The following is a 23051-nucleotide window of genomic DNA, read 5'->3' as shown; positions in this document are numbered from 1 at the left end:
ATCTCTTTAAAATTCTCAAGGATTCCACATTTGTAGAGGAAGTCCAAACCTAGAATGCAATCTTCAGAGATATCAGCCAGTACTACATGCAAGTTGATCGAAAGTCCACCAAAATGAATTGTCGTATTCTGTACTGAGTGATAGTAAAACTTCGTTTTTGCCACTGTGAGGATGTTGAATGATTGATCGACCCGTCTGAAAGCTGAAGATGCTGCGTCGTAGAATTTTGGAATAAGTATTGTAATATCGGATGCGGTGTCTACAAGCATTTGACAATTCTGATGATTTATCCGTCCAATCAGCGTCAAATCCAAATTGATGAATTTTTTGTCGATGATTGATTGGTAAATTCTGCTGACAGCTTGCAATTCATGAGTCAATTCATCCCTCGCCGAATTGATTCCATCTAGTTTTCCTGTTGAGCGTTGTTCCTGTCGCTATTGTTGAAGATCTGTCTTGGATTGGATTCATCCCCGAGAGCGTCATTATTATCTCTTGTAGGCAGTAATGCCAGATGGGAATTCCCACACGCTTCCCACTCCTCTCGGTTAGTAGTGCGCAGTCGGCACGGTGCGACGTTTAAATATTTGATTCGGCTCGTTATTTCATTAGCGGGTCATTTTATACAGGGCGAAAGGGCAATAAGGGACCATGAGGAGAATGACAAATTTCTGGAGGCCCACGAGGGTCACGAAGAAAAAGTCAAGCCTCATGAGGGTCATGAGGGGCAACGAGGGTGATAAGGGCGACGAGGGCAGCGAGGGGAAAGTTAGATTTCATGTGGGTTACGAGGGTGCTGAGGGCTACGAGGGATTTTCCAACTCCTTTTTTCATTACAATCAATTTTTTTTCTCAAACACTAATAGACCATCACAAACGACATTTCGTGAAATACATCGTATATTTTTCAACATTCTCTTTCCCATATAGAAATCGAAAATATTTTGTGATTGAAGATGAAAATAAATTATGGAATATTCAATGGAGTTATAATTTTTAGGTCATTATACCTAAGAGTGTTATTGAATGATTCGCCAATTGCGGCATCATTTTTCAAATGACTCAAAATCCAAAGCAAAAAAACAGGCTTTTTGGTAATGAATTAAAAATTCCGAGTTGCCACCAAAATTTTAATCTGAATGTAAAACAAAAATCACAATTAACCTGAATTTTGCAACAGAATAAGCAATTTTGGTAAACGAGAGAATATTACAAAATGTTATGAATTTATTACTCAATTTCAAAGAATTATTAACAGTGCTTCTATTACTATCGAATGTTATTGATGACTCGATAGTTGAAACACTAATAATGCGATCAATTTTATTTATTTCATTTATTTATTTGATAGTTTTATTGGGCAATTTAATGTCTTCAATTTCATATATGGGGCTGAGCCTGGCATTAGGGGTGGGGACCCGAGGAGTGCGCGAGGGAGCAGCGCACGAAATTCCCACGCGTGGGATTTTTCCCCTCATCTGGCATCACTGCTTGTAGGCCTACAATTTTGAGTCCTGTTGACGTGGTTCCCTCCGTTGTGCCTTTTATTCCCATGCCCAGTGGAGAAGTTCCTGTTGGAGTTAAATCTGTTGTTGAAACCATTCTGGTTCTGGATGTACTGATGACGTCCATTCCCATTCGAAATCCTGTTGGACTGGTTGTTATTGCTCCAAGACGTTCAAGGATTCGGGTGTCTAGACAAATGATGGTTTGTAAAATTCCGTGAACAATCTTTTGCAAAATGTCCGAATAAATGACAGCTATGGCACTGAATGTTGGACTTTTTGTTTGGTTGGGAGTAATCAATTTTTTTTGGCGAAAAGATGAAGAGTTTCTCTCATCGTGACCATTGAAATGAGTTCTTTTATTGTTCTTCGTTAAAGCATTACAATCCTCAGGGAGTCTCATGTCGATGACGTGCAGTTCAGTAGCACCTTCCATGGCTACACGAAGAGATTCAATTCTCTCAGCGCGTAAAAGAAAAGCAATTTTTCGGTGATTGAGGCCTCGGATAAACTGTTTGCAAGCAATTCGGTGACGAGCTGCGAGTTCACAATTGGGATATACAAGGCGTGCTAATTTCTGGAGTTCGTTCCCAAAAGAAGCGAAAGTTTCTTCAGATTTTCTCGTCTGATACTCCAGTGTATTGTAATTCATGCGCGCGAAATGTGTCTCGCTGAATTCTTCTTTCAAAAGCTGAACGATACTGTTGAAATCGTTCAATTCTGATCGTGGAACACGTTCCAAAACTTCTAATGCTCTTCCACGGAGACAAGAGGCTAGATGACGACCTTTCTAAACATCTGACCATTGATTGCTCTCAGCGACGACTTTAAGATGCGTCTCGTAGTGAATCCAAGTGATGGAGCCATCATAATTATCCAATTTTATTTTATTTTTTGAATGGTCTATGTCCGCTGAAAAAGGAGTATTAATGATTACATTAGCATCTACAGGTTGATTGCGGTTAGTAGAAGTAATATTAAAGGGGTTATCTGTATTTTGTGATCGTCCCGCTGGTCTAAATTCTTGCAGAACATTCCTCAATGTTGATCGGAATTCCTCATTCAAGGAACGGCTGTGTTGTTCCAGCCTCTCACGAAACCCGGTTTGCAGTCTTGTTTCGATTTGTTCCTCAGATCGTTGGATCCTTGTCTTAACGTGTGCCTCTGATCTTTGGATTCTCTCGTCCGTTGCATCTCGTCAAGACGGCTATTGAAGGCAGTTCCCAACTGTTCCAAGCGTTCATTAATTCCCGAGTACCCATCATGTCTCGGTGGAGCACTGAAGGGTCGATAACCTCGACGGAGTGGTCCCCTTAGGAGGGATTCGTCTTGAGAATCATTATCGTTCGAATTCGCCATGATGTGTAGATCTGACGAAAACCGACTCCAGATGGGCACTGAAATGTCACTCCCCGAATGTTCACTCTTCACAGGATGAAACTAGGATGAAATTTATTTCCCGACAGTCAATAAATTGATGGACTAATGAGTCGAACCACTTCTGACACCAATGTAATATCCAGCGAAGAATAAAGATGACACAGGTTGGTAAATGTTTGGGGCGGTTTATGAATTACAAGGAATATTATGATGTGTCACGTAAGAGCTCCGAAGAGAGACACACAGAAGACTAACGTAATCCAAAAGACAGTCGTTCTTCTTACCAAGTTCAGGTCATAGACAAATGAATGATATTTGAAGGGGGGCACGTAACAACATTTATGAAAAATGCAGGAACAACTATTCATATGGGTTTTTGGACATCACAATAACTCTAGTACGAAATGAACAATTTTGATTTAAATCTATTTATATATCTTGTGAATACTGCATCAATAGTAGTTTGGTATTTTGTTGTGCTAAGATTGCGATCATTGGACATCGTTAAATCAAATTCTTCTTATAAAAATTCAATTAATGATTGATTTTTGCCATCTGCAAAGTTTATGTTGAAATCTCCACTCAAAATCATAGGATAATGATCAAATCTTCTATTAATTTTCATCATAAATATTGCGGAAGCAGCTTTAGAATAAATGAATAAATTTGAATACAAGAACTCTCGTATTGCTTGTAAAGACTGTTTTGGTGAAATATAAACGGCAGCCATTATTATTGTTTGTCCATTAGAATGGCATTGGGAAATACATATATCACCAATATTCGAAACATTAGTGGTGTTTAGTTGAGGAACGTGATTTTGGGTGGTCGGGCGTCGGAAAAATTGGGATTGGTGTAGTGAGATGCAGTTGAAGACAGACGACACTAAGTTATAAAAACTTCGTATGTTTATTGTCACTAATTGTAAAAAACCTATACAAGTTTCACAAAGTTCGTTGGGTTTCACCCGTGTGAAATCCTGGATCGTTGATATTCTAATTGTAGTTGAGAGACGTTGATAAATGCGAAATTATAGAATTACGTTGACCGGTACGTTGGAGATACGTTGTAAGACTGATTTGGGGGGGGGTCTCAAGTTGGTGACCGAGACCGATGACCAGTGACCCGATGAACCCCGGAAGTATCCGAAATTCATCGTCCACTTGTCGTTGAGTTGGGGGGCGTTTTTTTTGGTATAGTTTAAACATCCCGCCCGCATTCATCAGGCGTGATGAATCCTCTGTTGATGGTAATCTCTAGTTGTCATCTTGTTGGTCTGCTGGTGTTGGGTCCGTTGGTAGCAAGCAAAGTTTTGCTATCGGTCTGGTGTATTGATGTCGTTGGACCCGAATGTTCTGTGTTGATGGTGATCCATCTGGATTCGTTGGGACCTCTGGTGTTGCTGTGAGCAGTTCTGCGACTCTCACTAGTCCATCAGCCCCTGGCCTTACCGCAATGACTCGCGCCAGTGGCCAACGTGCTGGAGGGAGATCATCAGGACCATATCTCCCACCTTGATGTTGCGTTGCTGTTGATTCCACTTGTAGATGGAGTGGTAACGTTGAAGACACTCCCTGGACCATCTCGACCAGAATTGTTGTATTTTCTGGGTCACCAGATTCCATCGTGTGATTTTGTTGATATTTGTGTTGAGTTGAGATGGCTCCGGGAGTAGTTGAAGAGGTTCTCCGATGAGGAAATGCCCTGGTGTAAGAGCCTGAAGGTCATCTGGGTCATCTCTCATCGGAACAATAGGCCTTGAGTTGAGACAGGCCTCGATTTGTATCAGGATCGTGTTGAGCTCTTCGTATGTTAACATTGTTGTTCCCAATACTCATCGTAGATGATACTTCGTTGATTTTACAGCGGCCTCCCACTTGCCTCCGAAGTGAGGAGCATTTGGTGGGTTGAATTTCCACTGAGTTCCGTTGGAAGCAAGAGCAGCTCTAATTTGTTGGTTATCTGAAGATTCTTGGTTGTATAGTCTGTTGAGTTCGTTGGCTGCTCCTTCGAATGTTGTTGCATTGTCACTATACATGATAGCTGGAATGCCTCGCCTTCCAGTGAATCGTTTATATGCTGCGATGAATGCATCCGTTGTTTGTCTGTTGACCAGTTCAAGGTGGACAACTGAGGTTGTGAAACACACAAAAACCGCTATATGAACCGTTGATGGTTGCGCGTTCGTTGGTCTCCACTTCAGGATTGGAAGTGGCCCTGCATAGTCCACTCCAGTATGCAGTAATGGTCTTGAAGGCGTTGCTCTAGCTGTTGGCAGTTGACCCATTAACTGTTGGGCTCGTGTTGCCCTGAATCTGGTGCAGATAGCACAGCGCAGAATTGATGCGTGCACTGACTTTCTGCCACCAACGATCCAGTATCGTTGTCTAACATGAGCCATGGTGAGTTGAACTCCTCCGTGGAGTGTTTTCTGGTGAGCTTCGTTGATGATGAGCGTTGTCAGGCGAGATTGTCGTGGTAAGATAATTGGATGAGTCTCGTCTGGATCAAGCAATGAGTTCTTTAGTCGTCCACCAAGCCTGAGAATTCCTTGATCATCAATTCTCGGGGTGAGCTTGGCCAGTGGATGTTGGCGAGGTAGTTGAATATCTCTGTTCAAGTTCTGAAACACAGATTCAAAGTATTGGTGTTGTGTTACCTTAACCCAGAATGTCCTCGCTTCGTTGAGTTCTATCGTTGTTAATACTGATGAATCGGGCGTTGGTTGTCGTCTAAGTCGTTGGATGGCTCGATTCATCGTTGCGGTGACTTGTAATACTTTTGATAAAGTAGAATATCTGTTCAGGAACTCTGTCAGTGGATGCTGCCTAGCTTCAGCAGCTACTGGGTGAGCTGTTGCTGGTCTCTCTTCAAGAGAGACTTCCGTTGGAGCACTGGTTGTATTTTGTGGCCAGTCTGACGGCGGTTTTGCTAGCCAGTCAGGCCCTTTCCACCAAAGGTGATGTTCGTTGAGTTGACTCGGTGAAATGCCACGTGAAGCGCAGTCAGCAGGGTTGTAAATCCCACCAACATGTCTCCATACGGCTGTTGGTAACTCTTCCTGGATTTTCGTTACTCTATTGTGAACGAATTCCTTCCATCTCGATGGATGGCTGTTGATCCATGCCAAAGCTACTGAAGAATCAGACCAAAGGTATGTCTCTCCGTTGATTTCCAATGTGCGTTGTGCCCAGCTGACAATTTTTGTTAGCAGAAGGGCCGCGGTTAGCTCCAGGCGTGGAATCGTCAGCTTTTTCAGTGGTGCAACTCTTGTTTTTGCACACACCATGCTGATTGTTGGTGTTTCGTTGTCTCGTTGAACTCGTAGATAAACGACTGCTCCCATGGCAGCTGTTGATGCGTCGGCAAATCCATGTATTTGTACGTTGGTAGTCGTTGGAGATAGATTTAGCCATCTTGGGATGGACAATTGATTTAGTTGCGTGAGTTCCTCCCTGAACTCTTTCCACCTTCGAACATAGTCGAGTGGAAGTTGATCATCCCAATTAAGTTTAAGCAGCCATAGTTCTTGGATGAGTATTTTTCCTCGAACAATGACTGGTGCGATGAATCCAAGAGGATCGAAAATTTGAGCTATTTCCGATAGCAGTACCCTCTTGGTGAAGCTCGTTGAGTTGAATGTTCTAGATTTATATTGAAATAAATCTGTTGCTGGATGCCAGCACAATCCGAGCGTTTTGATGACTGCTTCCTCGAATTGCACTGTACCTGCCGGTCCCGTTGACAAGTTGAGCTGTTGGAGTATCTCTGGGCGATTACTGGTCCACTTTTGAAGTGGAAATCCGCCCGCCGGGCAGATCTGTTGAAGTTGAATTATCATTTCTTTGAATTCTCCCTCAGAGTCCGCTCCACCGTAAATGTCGTCGACATAACGGCCTTTAGTTAGTGGTAGCACTGCTGCAGGGAATCGTTGACCTTCATCGTTGACGAGTTGTTGAAGAACTCTCAAAGAGAGCCATGGAGAGCATTTCTGTCCATATGTGACCGTTGTTAGTTGGTATGTCACAAGTTGTTGATTTTCGTCTATCCAAAGAATGCGTTGAAGATTCCAATCGTCAGGGTGTACGTTGATTTGTCGAAACATCTTAACGATGTCGGTGTCGAAGACGAGTCGATGTCGTCTCAACCATGTGAGTACATCCATTGCATCCACTTGGAGCTTTCCGCCCGCGTGGAGGATGCCGTTGAGTGAGATACCCGGTAATGTCTTGTTGGAGCAGTTGAAGACTACTCGAAGCTTCGTGGTTAGCGAATCTTCCCTCAGAACCCCATGATGTGGCAGGTAGTAGTTTGTTGCTGGTTCTGATACTTGTTGTATACGTCGCATGTGATCAAGTGCTTCGTATTCGTTGATAAAGTCATAGTAGAGTTTGCTGTAGTCAGGATTAGCGTTTAGTCTTCGTTTCACCGACTGGAGCTGACGAAGCGCTTTATTCCTCGATTCTCCGAGCGCTGCTGTTGATGTGCGAAGTGGCAATCGCACAATGTAGCGCCCCGACGTGTCTCGTTGATGAGTGCGTTGAAAGTGTTCTTCACACTCTAATTCGTCTGGTGTGAGCTCGTTGGTTGGATTTGTTGAGATTGGTGGTTCTTCCTGGACCCAGAATCTTTGTAGAAGCTCCGTTAATTGTTCGTTGGAAGATCCCCTTGCCGCGGATAAGGAGGTCCTCGTTGAATACGTTGTGTTGCATAATGGACCGGATAAGATCCATCCGAATGTTGTTAGTTGGCCAACTAATTGATCATCGTTGGATTTTTCAATCCCGTTGCCGATGATTTTCCCGTAGTTGTCAGCTCCGATGATTATGTTGATAGGTCCAGGTGTTGAATAGCTCTCATCTGCCAGTTGAAGTTGCTGCAGTGATCCGATTGATGCAGATGAGCATGAGAACGTTGGTAACTGTGAGGTTAGCTTTTGCAGGATGTGGGCGTTGATCTCAACTTGTTGAAATGGCTGTTTCGTTGATTGGAGCGTGATTGCCACAATCCCTCTCGTTGAACATGCGTGTTTTCCACCAATTCCCATGAGTTCAATCATTGAATGTCGTCGTTGTAGGTGAAGTTGATGCACCAGGCTTTCCGAAATAAATGAAAGCTCTGAGCCTTGATCGATGAGGATTCTGGCGATCGTGTAGAATCCGCTTTTGGAGAATGCCCTGGCTTTAGCCGTAGCCAAGAGCACTAGTCGTTGATCCGTTGATTTGTGGGAGAACTTAGTGTCCTCTACGTTGCTCGAATTCCGTTGAGTCGATTCTTCGACTTGACTCAGGGGGGCGTAAATCCTCTTGTTAGCCGTTGAATCTGTTGAATTCTCGTTGGATCTAGTTGACTGAGTTGATGTTGGACGACCTGTTGAAAACGAGTGAGGATCAATGATCTGAGTGATGAATGAAAATTATAATAAATCAAACACTCAAACCTGATTCCTCCCTCGTTGATTGTTGCTCTGGACCGCTGTTGATTGTTGATGTCGTTGGTCTTTCTCTGTCTGTTGGGTCCATGTGCAACAGCGTGTGGTGCCTGTGTTGACATTTCATGCAAAATTTAGTGCACTTGCATCTCGTCACCAGGTGTGTACCGAAGCAGTTGTAGCATAGTCGTGTTGTTGACAGATGCTCTAGTTTTCTCTGCGCTGAGAGGCTGAGAAATGATGGACACTTTCCAATGAAGTGCTTGGCGTTACAGTACCCACAGCAATCAGCAGGCTTAATATGCTGAGGTTCCTTTCGTTGAATTGTTGCTTCGGCGGCATGATAAACGCGTGCTCGAGGTGGTGATTTTCCACGTTGAATTTTCTCTTTTGGCCGTTGAGGAACCGTTGGTTCGTGTTGATCATCTGGAGTCATGCCTCTTGCTGTTGACTCCAGGAAGTTGACTAAATCCTGCAGAGGTATGAAATTCGTTGATGTTCCCAGCCTCTGTTCCCACGTGGTGCGAGTATCAGCCTCCATTGATCGTTTGAGCAAGTGAAAAACAAATTGCTCGCCCAAATCCTCTTTGGGAATCCCGGCGGTGCTGATAAGGTGGTCCACTGTCTCACGAGCAATGTGTGCGTTGGTTATCATGGCCTTGGCGTCTCCCTTAGCCATTGGCCGCAAGTTGAGCACCCTGTTGAAGAGGTGTCCGGCGATGAGACGTGGATTTTCATAATGCCGTTGAAGTTTGTCCCATGCCTTCTCGTAGTTGATATCCGTAGCAGTGAAGGAGGAGATTAGCTCAGCTGGGGGTCCCTTAAGAGCCTCCTTCAGCCTCACCAGCTTTTCTGCAGGCGACATGTCTGGTTTTTTCCCAACCAGATTCTGGAACAGATCAGAAAACTCTTTCCACTGGGAAAATTTATCTTGAAATTTTGGGAGATCGATTCTTTTCAGTTGACTGGTCGTTGTTCTACCCGCGGATAATTTCTCCTTCGTTGATATCTCCCCTTTGAGTTTCCAGATCCTCTTTAGCGTCTGACGTTTCAATTCTCCTGTTCTGAGAAATGCTTTTCCCGTCATCCAGCTGTGATCTGGGGGTAGATTAGCAATCAATGCCTGTGATCGCTCAGCAAATTCGATCCAGGCGTCCTTTAAATACTCCTCATGGCCGTTGAGTTCCTCCAGCGTTGTATCTGAGGCTCTTAATTCCCTCAGTTCCTCATCAATTGCGTTGAATTCTAGTATTCTGTCTTGCAAAAACTCTAGTTGATTGGCGGTTCCTGTTGAGAGCTGCGTTGGTGTGCTTGAAGTTGATGGCATCGTTGGTATTTCGGACTTCCTCGTCTTAATAGTTGAGATGTTGACTGAAGGAAAGGTTTCCACAGCAGTTGCCCAGTCTTCATGCTCCTGTGTGGTTGGAGCTTGCGTCTCTGGAGGGTTAACGACGATTGGAGGTACGGGGTTGATCTCGACGTTGATTTCAATGGGTTGGGTTGGCTCGTACTCTCCATCATCTGCCATGTTGGTAACTGATACCTACGTTACCGACCGTTGAGCTTTACCGACCGCTGCGCTGTACCGACCGTTGAGTTGACGTTGAGTGGGGTGCGACCTCACTCGTGGAGCACAGTCCCAGTAAGTGGGGGACTACTGGCGAAGTTGAGCGAAGTGGGCCGAGCACTCACGAATGGTCACACACGCGGTCAGGGAAATTTGAGACCCGATGGAATGTAAACACTGAATACAAAGGGTCAAGGGCAATAAACACTTATTGTTCTCGTTGGATTATCGTTGGAATGTTCCAGAATATTCCACGGGTCGTTGATTTCACTATAGGACTTGGCGTCCTTTTTGGTTTTCCGTTGAATTTTCACTGCACTTTCACAACTTTTCACTGTTTTTTACCGCACCATCCGGCTCGAAGGACCAATGTTTAGTTGAGGAACGTGATTTTGGGTGGTCGGGCGTCGGAAAAATTGGGATTGGTGTAGTGAGATGCAGTTGAAGACACACGACACTAAGTTATAAAAACTTCGTATGTTTATTGTCACTAATTGTAAAAAACCTATACAAGTTTCACAAAGTTCGTTGGGTTTCACCCGTGTGAAATCCTGGATCGTTGATATTCTAATTGTAGTTGAGAGACGTTGATAAATGCGAAATTATAGAATTACGTTGACCGGTACGTTGGAGATACGTTGTAAGACTGATTTGGGGGGGGTCTCAAGTTGGTGACCGAGACCGATGACCAGTGACCCGATGAACCCCGGAAGTATCCGAAATTCATCGATCACTTGTCGTTGAGTTGGGGGGCGTTTTTTTTGGTATAGTTTAAACAAGTGGAAAACATACTGGTATATCGCGCATGCACTTCCATATGATCTGTGAATCCATAATCAAAAATAGAAATGTAGATTTTGTTAAAGCTGTAATCGTAGCATATTTGATTTTTTGGATTGTCCTACTTTTCCGGCTTTCGCATAATTTTTGGCGATTTTCCGACCGTCGATTCACGTCTCTAGTAAAATTCTCTACTCAATTGGGTATATTTTCGATTTTTCAGGTTTCCTACTTTTCCCCCTTTCCTATAACTTTTAATTCTTAGCTGAAATGAGCATAGAGTTAAATTCCCTAATTCCCCCGAATTTCGAGATTGTCTGTAAATTTGTAGAAAGTTATCAACTTCAAACTTTAAATGCAGCGCCTTTTTCAACGCTAGCGCCAAACTTATATTCTTGTAATTTAACTGTTGGTAAAACAGGAATTTGTCTCCCTGGCCGAAGAAAGAGACAGCTGATATATATCTATGCGTATACTAATAGTATTGTACACTATTGTAAACATATATATACCCCATGTGTTTCTCATTTATTAGATAATTTTACTTAATAATGTGTTGCATTTGTTTATGTACGTAGCAGTTGTAATAATGTATACAAAATATAGTAACACTATAGGATATGAAAGCACTACAACAATGTTTTTATTAATCCCATTAATACTTTAGATTTGTTTTTTTTTAACACAATACCATAGCAGCATGAATCTTAGTTAATTATTGCAATATATGACTAACGATTTGCAAATATAAATTTTATTAATAAATTTTTCCATATTAATTCCTTCATGAATAATAAAAAAATAATTACTTGAAGATAATATTAATATATTCACTTATTCACTTATTATTCCTTAGACGGTCCAAGCCAGAGGTGCAATCAGCCTCACGGCCATTTTACACACCGCCCTTAGGCAGCCATCTAGTCGCTGGTATCGAGTATCTGTGCCCTACGAGCAAACTCATAGCGCCCCTTGATCCCGTCCCTGTCGACGCATATATCTGTGCATGCAGACCCAAAAACATTAAACCGGACTTCATCGAGCCCGCTGCATCTTGTGCATAGCTGAAGAGGATCTTCCTCCGTCAACCCGCATCTTTTGCATAGGGGGTCAGTCCCCTTGCCTATCCTTGATAAATACAGAGCCAGGGGCCAGTGTCCAGTGATAAGCCCAACTATAGCGCGGAGCTTAGCCCTGTTTAGGCCCAACAAAGTCTCTGCGATCTTCCTAGTGGGTTTTTCTAGGAAGGATTTCGTGTGCCTGGCACCCGTCTCCGAGTCCCATCTCTCCACAATCCTCCTATCCCCACGTTCCTTGACCAGGTCCTTCACAAAGTCGGTGTGCACGCCTACGTGCTCCACCTCTCCCCGAAAGGCCCTGCTGCTGCCGTTCTTTGCTAGCTCATCGGCTTTCTCATTGCCTTTGATGCCAGCGTGGCCCGGAATCCAAGCCACCTCAAGCCGATTATTTACGGCAATTTCCTCCATCAGCTCAACGCATTCACCCACTAACTTGGAGTAACACTCATACCTAAGTATTGCCCTGAGCGCGCGCCTGCCGTCTGAGTAGATGAAGATCTTTTTGCCCTTGTCCCCTCTCTCCAGGATCATCCTGGCGCAGGTCCTTAGGGCAGCCAGCTCAGTCTGGAGCACGGTTGCGTGCGAATCCAGCCCAATGGTCCTCGCTATTGCGGGCCCCTCTGACCAGACCGCCGCTCCTGCTCGTCCGCACACCCGTGATCCGTCCGTATACCAGACTAGTCCACGGGGCGGCCCCCAGTCCGCGTCCTCTCCTGACGGGGTTTCCCCCCATCGTAGGTTGACAGAGAACTTTCTGCGAAAGTGCCATATGGGCCTGCAGGCGTCAGCACCGGACAACAGTAGCCCTTCCAGCTCCCCGTCTGCGCGGAGGACACTAGCGTGCCCATTCCTGGCTCCCTTCCATGTTGCCTGCAGCCGCAATCTCGCGGCCGCTTTTGTCGCCTCCTCAGTATTAATATAATTTATATAATTATTAATCTTAATAAAATTTATATAAATTACTTATATGATTAATATGAATATAATTAATTAAATATATTGACTTTGGCTTTATTATTTTAGACCAGTGTCTCGCAAACTGTGTGCCGCGGGAGAATGTTAAGTGTGCCGCAAAAGATTTTCCAAGTTGCACTAGATATTCTGAGATTAATCTAAAAACCAATTTCTTATAACTATAAAATTGCCCAAAAAGTAGTCATTTAACTTTAACTAAATTAGCCAGAACGCAGGTACTCGTATTTGCCCTCCCAAACTTTGTCGTAACAACAAGATGCACAAGCGAGGGTGAATTGGTTAGAGAGGCACTGGCGGGGATTTTCCCCCACTCAACATACCGCTTGACAACGCTTCATTTCGCTCCGTGACGTGACTTTTCAATTCCCCTAAAAAATTCTCATTGTGTGTTTCGTTTTGCGAATATTGTTGCGTTTGCTAGATTGTGTTCTCACTTTTTATTTTTACCACGTGTTTGTGTTAGATTTTCTTTATAATCAAGGTGACTGCAAATCATTAAATAGTGATCATGTTTATTAACTATTGTGACCTTTCGTCTAATTATTAATTATTAATTAGAGGGCGGGTCAAATATTAAATAAAAAGGGGCAGAGGCTGTTAACATTGAATATATTTATTCCAAATAATAATTATGGGAATTACAGTATTGTGGGTCAAGGTACAATTAATTGAAAATATAATAATAATTGAAAGAATGCCTGTTTCTGGGAATTCTCAGGGGTGGGGGGCAGGCAGGTCGCTTGTCGGACCACTTTTGATTTTATATAAAGAAAAAAGGGGGTGGCTCTAATTTATGAAAAAAGGGAGAATTGAGGGATCCACTAATAATAATAATAAGAATGATACAATAATAATATTAATAATATCTAGACAAAGAATAGGATTAATTGACACCGTTGGAGGGGTTCCGAGAATCGTGATTGGGGGGAAATGACGTCACTGGGTAATGAGGGGAAAGAAAGGGTACTCACTCGGCTGATGATAATGATTGTCGAATTTCCGTGCGGTTTTATTCTCCTTTTCGGGGTCTACTGGGTCTCGAACCTCTTCCTGAGGGGCAATTGGTGGATCCTGGTCCACGGATGAGCCTCTCTTCCATTTCGGGCGATCCTGGGCCACTTCACTAATTGTGCTCGATTTATTAGATTAGATAACGGGGCGCACTGTATTACTTTGATCGACAGCTGAACGACGAGTGTCGATCGATCAGCCACTTGAGGACCTCCTCGAAGTATTCGGGGGTCGTCGGCCCATTCTCGTCCATTTCCGGGGTGTGATATTCACCTTCCCCTGATCCACCGATCGATGCTTATGGGCATCTTCGGGGGCCGAGGGGTGGCGGGGTGACGCACTACGCAACGTGCGCGCTACGTCATCCGCTTCTTCCTCCAAGTGGGAGCGTCGCGAGTAGTGGACCGCGGGAAGGAGGGGGACGGCCTACGTCATCCCATCCTTCAGTGGTGCTTCTTTGCGATGGTTCTCGCGCTGTCCGAGCGCGGCGAGTAAGGGATCGGGGGAGGGGGAAGGATTTAGGGGAAGGGGTTCTTCAACGGTGAATGAATAAGTACGTAAATATTAGTAAAATAGGCGGCGTGCGGAGGGGAATGTCAACATAACCTCTAAGGTTATGTTGCCTCGTCACACTATATTTATTCTTAATATAATCAATAAACTAGTTCCATACTTCTTAAACAGGCGTTGATACTTTTTTAATTTTTTTTCTTACAATATTGAATATAAGAAGGTATTCATTTCAGTTACTTACTTGTGACTTAATTACAGACCCAATATGGACAAATACGTTATCCAAACAAAGAGTTCCGAAACTCCGGACTCTGACAAAACTACAAAAAAAGCAAAGGTCACATCTTCAACAGTTTCAGCAAAGCGGAAATACAATGATGAATACATAGAGTTTGCTTTCATTCCGTCCAAAGAAGAGAATTCTTTGCCCGTTTGCATTTTGTGTTCTACAACCCTTTCCAATGAAGCGATGGTTCCGAGTAAACTTTGACGATATTTTGAAAAAAAACATCCATTGTACATAAACAAGGAGAAATCTTATTTCGAGAACCTTCGTTCACAATTATACAACCAAGCCAAACGATTCAAAAATTTATGTGTGGTACCAGAAAAAGCTCAAATCGCAAGCTATAAAATTGCCCAACTATTAGCAAAAAAGAAAAAGCCTCATGCTGATGCTGAAAATATCATTTTGCCTTCGTTGGAGATAGCTGTTAAAACCATGATTGGAACACAAGCTGTTGAACGTGTGAAAGTAATACCGTTATCAGGTGCTACAATTGCGCGTAGAATTCAAAGTATGTCCGATGATATTGATCTACAACTCAAAGAGCATTTGGCGAATAATCAAGACAAAATGTCGAATTTATGGGCTCTTCAAGTCGACGAATCGACCGATATTAGTAATAAAGCTCAACTATTAGCATTTCTCCGTATTATTAAAGACGGATCGATTAAAAATCAGTTTTTCTTTTGTTCGGAGCTGAAGCAAACTACCACAGGACAGGACGTTTTCGAACTGGTAAATAAAAATATTGAATCAAGAGGAAATAAATGGGAAAACTGTATCAGTCTCTGTACCGATGGCGCACCTTCAATGCACGGCCGCAAAAAAGGATTCGTCGCTCATGTGTTGAAAATTAATCCGAATGTGAAAATTGTGCATTGTATGATTCATCGAGAGTGTTGGAATTCCTGGAAGCCGACAGGATTCCATTACTAACACTAACGCCTGCTCACCGTCAGGCAAAATCATAACAACCCAGTTGTTACTAGGGGCCTATTCCACATTTTTTGGGTGATGGGGCGCCACTTTCTGGACCGCTCTCAGCCATCCGGCATAAGGGGGATGCCCCACCACCGACCTCGAGGCCCCTCGAAATCGTCCGATTGAGCGATCGGGCAGCCTCGCTCGTTCACTTTCGTCCGGGATTCAGTAAAAGCAACACGTGTTTAACTGTGTTTCGGATATTCTTCAAAAATTGTTCTTGACCGCTCAAACGTTGATAATCAAGTTATAAAGCACCGCTCATTATTTAACGATTAATTTCTGTAATTATTAAGGTTAATTAATTTGTGTTAGTCAATAAATAAGTGACGTGCCGTGTAACCGTTATCTATTTTTTTTTGGACCGCTCAAACCCACCCACACCGATCCCCTCCGATCCAGAACATTCTTCCAACATTTTCTGGTCCTTCGAGCCGGATCGGAGGAACATTTTTTGTGTTAATCGGTGAAATTGTGCGAGTGTGTGAGTGGGAAAAATTGGCTCAGCGCGGGAAGCATAGCGGCATTGGCAGTGCCGCCCCACCATCAACGAGGGCCCGCCCCTGCCGTCCGACAGTGTCGCACCAACCACGCCGAGCGCCACCGGCACTTGATAGTGCCGTCTCACCACATCCAGGGCCCGCTCCTACCATTCGACAGTACCGACCCTCCATCATCGAGAGCCCGCTCCTGCCGTTCAGATAGGGATCCGCCCATCTGGAATTCCGGAATATTTTTTCGGATCATCGGCAGCAAAACCACGTTCTGGTAATTTTTTGGGAATCATTCCCATTGGCACCGCTCAGTCACAGGTATTTTCAACCCTTTTTCTTTTTGATCCGTGCGGTATCAATCACGTCCAAGGTGTTATATTATTTTTCTACCAGTTCATTCCCCTTTCACTGGTTTTTTCTTGGGTTTGTTTTTTTTTTGGATTTCGGAAACGCTCCATACTCATCAGCTGTCAGCTATGGCCTCCTTTGAGGTTACCCTGGGGCTGAACACATCGAGAGGTGCATTCATCGAAAGGGTGCATAACGAACTGCTCGATGATGAGGTGGACCAGCTCACCATAACATCCCTGCATGCCAAGCTGGATATCCTCGAAACTTATTGGGAGAAGTTCGAGGCCACTCATGAGAAGCTCGTCGGCGGGAGCGCGAAGGTGGACAACGTCTTGGAGTTGCCATACTTCAAGGACAGCCTCTTTGATCGGACCATCGTACACTATCACGAGGCCAAGGGGATTCTGGTTCAGCTCATAGACAGGAAGGGGGTGTCCACCGGCTCACGTCGCTCTGCCGCAGGGGGAACCGCTCAACCTTCAACGGCTAAAAGGTGCCTGCCAGAAATTGCTCTTCCCAAATATTCTGGGGTATTCTCGGAATGGCGGTCCTTCCGAGATTTGTTCAGCTCACTGGTCGGCTCAAACCCAGACATTCCTAATGTGGAGAAGATGCATTACTTGAGGACGAGCCTCAAGGATGAGCCAGCTCGAATCATCTCCAACATCGCCATCTCTGATGACTCATTTGCCTCTGCTTGGGAACTGCTCCTTACGCGCTATGAAAATAAGCGCCTCCTCGTCTCGGCGCAGCTCGAGCGCCTACTCAACCCACCAGGGATGACCGCTCACAGTGCTCGAGAGTTAAAAACTCTGTTGACCACTGTCGCCGAGGCATTGAACGCTCTGGAGGCATTAGGGTCACCGACTGCTCATTGGGATCAGGTCCTCGTCTACGTGGTATCCAAACGGCTCAGCTCGAAGCTCCGAGAAGCATGAGAAGTGAAAGTCGGGTCGTCCACCGACTTCCCCAGTTTCTCAGCTTTCAAGGACTTCCTCACCGGGAGGGCTCGTGCCATGGAGAGCATGGAGATTAATACGCCCGCTCGCTCCACGGATCAGGCTACGAGGCCTACTACTGTCAGCTCAAGAAGGCCTCCCCTGTCGGTCAAGGTGCATCACGCAGCTGCTCCACAGCCACAACAGGCCAGGCCAACTCCCAGGAACACCTCATCAGGGAAAGTGACGTACCCCTGCTCAATGTGTCAGGCAGACCACTATCTGTCAACCTGCACATCATTTCGTCAGCTCAACGGTCCAGCTCGTCGGGAGATAGTGGAACGGTACTATCTCTGCTACAACTGTCTCGGTCGTCATTCAGTCAAGGACTGCAGATCGCAGACGAGATGCCAGCTCTGTGGAGGTCTCCATCATACGATGCTACACTCCACCTCGACCACAGCTCCACCTAAGCCCAGTCAAGGGCCATCTTCTAGGACCGCTCAAGGTACTGCTCAAAATCAAGCTGCATCGTCATCAGCTCGACCATCCGGGTTACCAATGGTCACGTACACCTACGGGGATGGGGTCACTACTGTGAAGACCTCTGAGCCAAGGCCTTCAACATCTGCGGAATGAAGGTCATCCGGACAGATTGCCGTTTCGTGCTCAGCTCGTCAGCTCGATTCTGGAATTCCTGGTTGCCGTCCTGGGGTACTTCTGGCCACGAGTCTAGCTTATCTCGTGTGTCCAGATGGGGCCGCTCACCGCATTCGTCTGCTCATCGACCCAGGATCAGAAATATCTCTTATTGGGGACCAGATTGTGCGTCGTCTGGGACTTACCCGGTCCAAGACTTCACTACTTATTTCCGGAATCGGAAACTCGGCATCTGGGCCGGCACTAGGCAAGGTACCGCTCACCATACAGTCCACTCATTCTTCATTTCAGCTGAGAGTCACGGCTTATGCTCTCAGCCAGCTCACCACGTCGTTACCGACGTTTACACCCGGACAGCTCAAGTGGGATCATCTTGAAGGGTTACAACTCGCTGATCCCAGCTTCCTGGCACCAGCACCAATTGACGTCCTACTTGGTGCTGACGTCTACGGTCAGCTCATCCTGCCAGAGGTCATCACACATGACCCAGGTTCACCATCGGCTCAGCTCACCCGACTCGGATGGGTCATCTTCGGGCCCACTGAAGGTGTTGCGTTAGCTCACACGGCCACAGCTCACCTGGCGGTATCCAATGAGGACCTCGATGGCTTACTCACCAGGTTCTGGGTCCAGGAAGAGGTTCCTGAGACTTCAGAGATACAGCTCACCGACGAGGAAGCTCAATGCGAGGAACACTTTCGGCGGACACACACCAGGGACTGCTCCGGACGTTATATTGTCCGGTTACCGCTCAAGGCTCCGCCCTCAGTGCTTGGGGATTCACGAGCGTGCGCGCTCGCATGCCTTCACCGACTGCTCAGGAAGTTCTCCCGTGATGAGGAATACCATCAACTCTATACAGACTTCCTCAAGGAATATGAAGCCCTTGGCCATATGCGCCGGGTCCCCGGACAGCTCACTCAGACAGCTCATCGACAGCGTATGGGGGAGTACACAGCTCTCGGGACGACCTTAGCACATGAAGCTCCGGCTTCAGGAGGGTTGAGGGTCCCGAATAGCTCGTACTCCGCTCAGGCTGTCACTTCTCCGGAATATTTCTTTCCTCACCACGGTGTCGTCCGAACCAGCAGCGAGACGACGAAGCTCAGAGTCGTGTTCAACGGCTCCCATAAGACCAGCTCGGGGCAGACGCTCAACGAGATTATGCATACTGGAGCCAAACTCCAGAGAGACATTGCTGATGTACTGCTCTTCACTCGACGGCATAGGCTCATCTTCATGACGGACATCACCAAGATGTTCCGCCAAATCGGAGTACATCAGGATGATTGGCCGCTCCAACAGATACTTTGGGCCGATGCAAATGGGAACGTCACCACATATCAGCTCACCACCGTCACGTATGGAACTAGATCCGCTCCATTCCTTTCCATACGTGTCTTGAACCAGCTCGTGGAGGACGAGGGCAGTAACTATCCTCTCGCCGTGGAGCCGCTCACGAAAGGACGATATGTGGATGATATTTGCGGAGGTGCTGACTCGGAGGAGGAGTTACTCAAGACCGCTCATCACGTGACTCAACTTTGCCAATCAGGCGGCTTTCCGTTGGCAAAATGGCACTCCAACAGTGCAGGTCTGCTCAGCGCACTCAGGTTGGACAGCACCTCCCACGATCAAAAGGTGATCGAGGACTCGATCACCAAGATCTTAGGAGTCTCATGGCACCCAGGAACGGACAGCTTCACGTTCTCCATCGCTCGGCCTGAAACCAACTCCATCTCAAAACGAGTCATTCTGTCGGAAACCGCTCAGCTCTTCGACCCACTTGGCTTCCTCGCGCCAGTGGTGGTACGAGCGAAAATACTACTACAGGCGCTCTGGATAGAGAAACTGGGATGGGACGACCCAGTTTCCCCGACAACAGCGCATCGATGGCGACAGTTCAGGGATGAGCTCAACCAGTTGTCGGAGGTCACCGTGCCACGATGGCTTGGACTGCTCAAGGGCTTCGACGTGGAAGTCCATGGATTTTCCGACGCATCCCAGGTGGCTATGGCAGCTGTCATTTACCTGAAGGTTCCGCACCTACCTGGAAATGGTATAACGCTCGTCTGCTCCAAGACTAAAGTAGCCCCGCTCAAACGGCTGACCATCCCACGCCTGGAACTTACGGCTGCTCTGCTCCTGGCCAAGCTCATACGTTACGTTCAGGATCAGCTCAACCTCAGAGCTGCGCCCACCTACCTCTGGACGGATTCCTCCGTAACGCTCACATGGATCAGCTCCCACCCATCACGATGGAAAGAATTCGTGAGGAATCGTGTCACTCTTATCCAAGAGCTAACTCAGCCAAGTCACTGGAGGCTGGTGCCTGGCAAGGAGAATCCAGCAGATTGTGCTTCTCGAGGTCTCACCGCTCAACAGTTAGCAGCACATAAGCTGTGGTGGACAGGCCCACCTTGGCTACAACAGGACAGCTCATCTTGGCCAACTCACGTTCTAGAAAGGGACCTCAATGTGGACCTCGAAGAGAAACCGGGGCAGATTTACTACGGCGCCGCTCAGCAAATAGCTATCTGGGATCTCATCGATAGGTTCTCTTCGTTCAACCGACTACTTCGGATCACCGCGATCTGCTCAAGGTTCATCGCTCGGCTTAGGAGGGTTCCTAATACGTCACTCCATTATCCGCTCACGCTCAGCGAAATGGAAGACGCACGGCTCCTTTGGATCAAGCTCACCCAGACAGCTCATTTCAGGGAGGAACTACGGATCATCTCTCGCGGGGAGAAATTCACCAGGTCCCATCCGCTCACCAAGCTCACCCCGTTTATCGATCGTCAAGGGATCCTGCGTGTTGGTGGACGGCTCAGGTTCGCACAGCTCGACCCCGAGAGCAAAAACCAAGCAATCATCCCAAAGGAATCGCAACTGGCTCGCTTACTGATAAGCCAAGCTCACCTAAGGACACTTCACGGCGGGACACAGCTCACTCTTCGTCAGCTCAGGACAGCTTACTGGATCCTCGGAGGCCGAGCTCCAGTGCGCTCCTTCATCCTTAAATGCGTGAAGTGCGCTCGACAACGTGGGATACGTGCTCAACAGCTCATGGGACAGCTGCCACCAGCCCGACTCACCCCCGCTCGCGCCTTCCTCAACACGGGGGTTGATTACGCCGGCCCCATATCGCTCCGGTCATGGAAGGGACGGGGCCACAAGTCATACAAGGGCTGGTTGGCTATCTTTGTCTGTATGACCACCTCAGCCGTGCATCTCGAGGTAGTATCAGATTACTCAGCTGATGGATTCCTAGCGGCATACAGACGTTTCTCCAGTCGGCGCGGGATCGCTCACACCTTATTCAGCGACTGCGGTACCACCTTTCTCGGCGCTGATAAGGAGCTCAGGAGGCTATTCTTAGCAGGATCATCCGAATCTCGACAGCTCGCCCAGCTCCTCATTCAAGATGGGACTCAATGGTCCTTCAACCCTCCAAGCGCACCACACTTCGGAGGCAAATGGGAGGCGGCAGTGAAGTCGGTGAAATATCATCTCACCCGGACTATTGGAGAGGATCTGCTCACCTTCGAGGAACTCACCACCTTGCTCACCCAAGTTGAGGCAGTTCTCAACTCACGGCCGCTTGAACCGCTCACTGATGATCCTGATGACTGCTCGGCTCTGACCCCAGGGCATTTTCTCATAGGCCAGGCTCCTACAACTCTTCCAGAGCCATCATTGGAGAATCTTAACATCTCTAGACTCTCCCGATGGCAGCTCATACAACGAAAACTCCAAGGGTTCTGGAAGAGATGGTCCACAGGATATCTCCAACGTCTACAGGCCATATCCAAGTGGTACCACCCGACTCACGACATCAACGTCGGCTCTTTAGTCTTACTCACGGACGAGAGGTTTCCTCCATCAAAGTGGCCTCTCGCCCGAGTGACCGCTCTACACCCTGGCAAGGATGGGCTTACGCGAGTAGTCACGCTCCGGACCGCTCAGGCGACGTTAACGCGCCCCATCGTTAAGCTCGTACTCCTGCCAGTACCGACGTCAAGGACCTAGAACCACATCTCAGCGCTACAGCTCGTCAGCTCATTGGCCTTCACCTGGACTTCGTCAACCCTGACGGATTTACGACCCGGCACGATCAGCGAGGTCCACCGTGAAGATAGAATTACCCGGATTTTACGGGATTTACGACCCCCCCAACGTCTCGGATGATTCCAAGCTTAGCCAGCACACCAAGGACCAGCTCTTCGGACAGCTACAGGGTGATCCACCCAGCATACGATCTCTGAATACTCTTGATTCCCAAATTTTTGTTTTAGGTCATATTGCTCATCGACAGCTACTCTCAAGTTGCTGACGGTTGGGGAGGATGTTGGAATTCCTGGAAGCCGACAGGATTCCATTACTAACACTAACGCCTGCTCACCGTCAGGCAAAATCATAACAACCCAGTTGTTACTAGGGGCCTATTCCACATTTTTTGGGTGATGGGGCGCCACTTTCTGGACCGCTCTCAGCCATCCGGCATAAGGGGGATGCCCCACCACCGACCTCGAGGCCCCTCGAAATCGTCCGATTGAGCGATCGGGCAGCCTCGCTCGTTCACTTTCGTCCGGGATTCAGTAAAAGCAACACGTGTTTAACTGTGTTTCGGATATTCTTCAAAAATTGTTCTTGACCGCTCAAACGTTGATAATCAAGTTATAAAGCACCGCTCATTATTTAACGATTAATTTCTGTAATTATTAAGGTTAATTAATTTGTGTTAGTCAATAAATAAGTGACGTGCCGTGTAACCGTTATCTATTTTTTTTTGGACCGCTCAAACCCACCCACACCGATCCCCTCCGATCCAGAACATTCTTCCAACAGAGAGGTATTGGTAACAAAAGCCCTTTCGGAAAAACTTTGCCAAACAATGAAGGAAGTCATTAAGATCGTCAACTATATTAAGTCAAACGCACTCCGAACAAGATTTTTTGCATCATTATGGGAAGCAATGGATTCCGATCATAAAGGTTTGTTGTATCATACTGAAGTGAGGTGGCTCTCGAAAGGAAAATTTCGCGAACGTGTGATACTTTTGCGAGCAGAAATTGTTTCATTTTTTGAGACAGACAA

General features: G+C 46.5%; 2 protein-coding genes across 2 annotated transcripts; one reads left to right on the top strand and one right to left on the bottom strand.

Annotated features, from left to right (window-relative positions):
* Positions 1–4719: 4719 nt before the first annotated feature.
* Positions 4720–9844, bottom strand: LOC135171046 (uncharacterized). Its single transcript, XM_064137335.1, has 2 exons — positions 8326–9844; positions 4720–8255 (listed from the first exon to the last, which is right to left on the bottom strand). The coding sequence occupies exons 1-2, from the start codon at positions 9842–9844 to the stop codon at positions 4720–4722; spliced, it is 5055 nt and encodes a 1684-aa protein (XP_063993405.1).
* A 6634-nt stretch (positions 9845–16478) lies between these two features.
* LOC135171045 (uncharacterized) lies at positions 16479–22621 on the top strand. Its single transcript, XM_064137334.1, has 4 exons — positions 16479–17263; positions 17327–17888; positions 17946–22192; positions 22250–22621. The coding sequence occupies exons 1-3, from the start codon at positions 16479–16481 to the stop codon at positions 21981–21983; spliced, it is 5385 nt and encodes a 1794-aa protein (XP_063993404.1). The 3' UTR covers positions 21984–22192; positions 22250–22621.
* Positions 22622–23051: the final 430 nt, after the last annotated feature.

This window comes from Diachasmimorpha longicaudata, chromosome 18 (genome assembly GCF_034640455.1).
Source record: "Diachasmimorpha longicaudata isolate KC_UGA_2023 chromosome 18, iyDiaLong2, whole genome shotgun sequence".
In the NCBI taxonomy this organism is placed as follows: domain Eukaryota; kingdom Metazoa; phylum Arthropoda; class Insecta; order Hymenoptera; family Braconidae; genus Diachasmimorpha; species Diachasmimorpha longicaudata.
This window is presented reverse-complemented; position numbering and strand designations above follow the sequence as displayed.

Excerpts from the sequence above, each read along its gene's own strand:
- LOC135171046 (XM_064137335.1), bottom strand. The coding sequence starts at position 9,844 with ATGGCAGATGATGGAGAGTACGAGCCAACCCAACCCATTGAAATCAAC. Across the intron at positions 8,256-8,325 it reads ATCAACGAGGGAGGAATCAG|GTCGTCCAACATCAACTCAG; the intron begins GTTTGAGTGTTT and ends CGTTTTCAACAG.
- LOC135171045 (XM_064137334.1), top strand. The coding sequence starts at position 16,479 with ATGGCCTCCTTTGAGGTTACCCTGGGGCTGAACACATCGAGAGGTGCA. Across the intron at positions 17,264-17,326 it reads GTCTACGTGGTATCCAAACG|TTTCTCAGCTTTCAAGGACT; the intron begins GCTCAGCTCGAA and ends CGACTTCCCCAG. Across the intron at positions 17,889-17,945 it reads ACGGGGATGGGGTCACTACT|ATTGCCGTTTCGTGCTCAGC; the intron begins GTGAAGACCTCT and ends TCATCCGGACAG.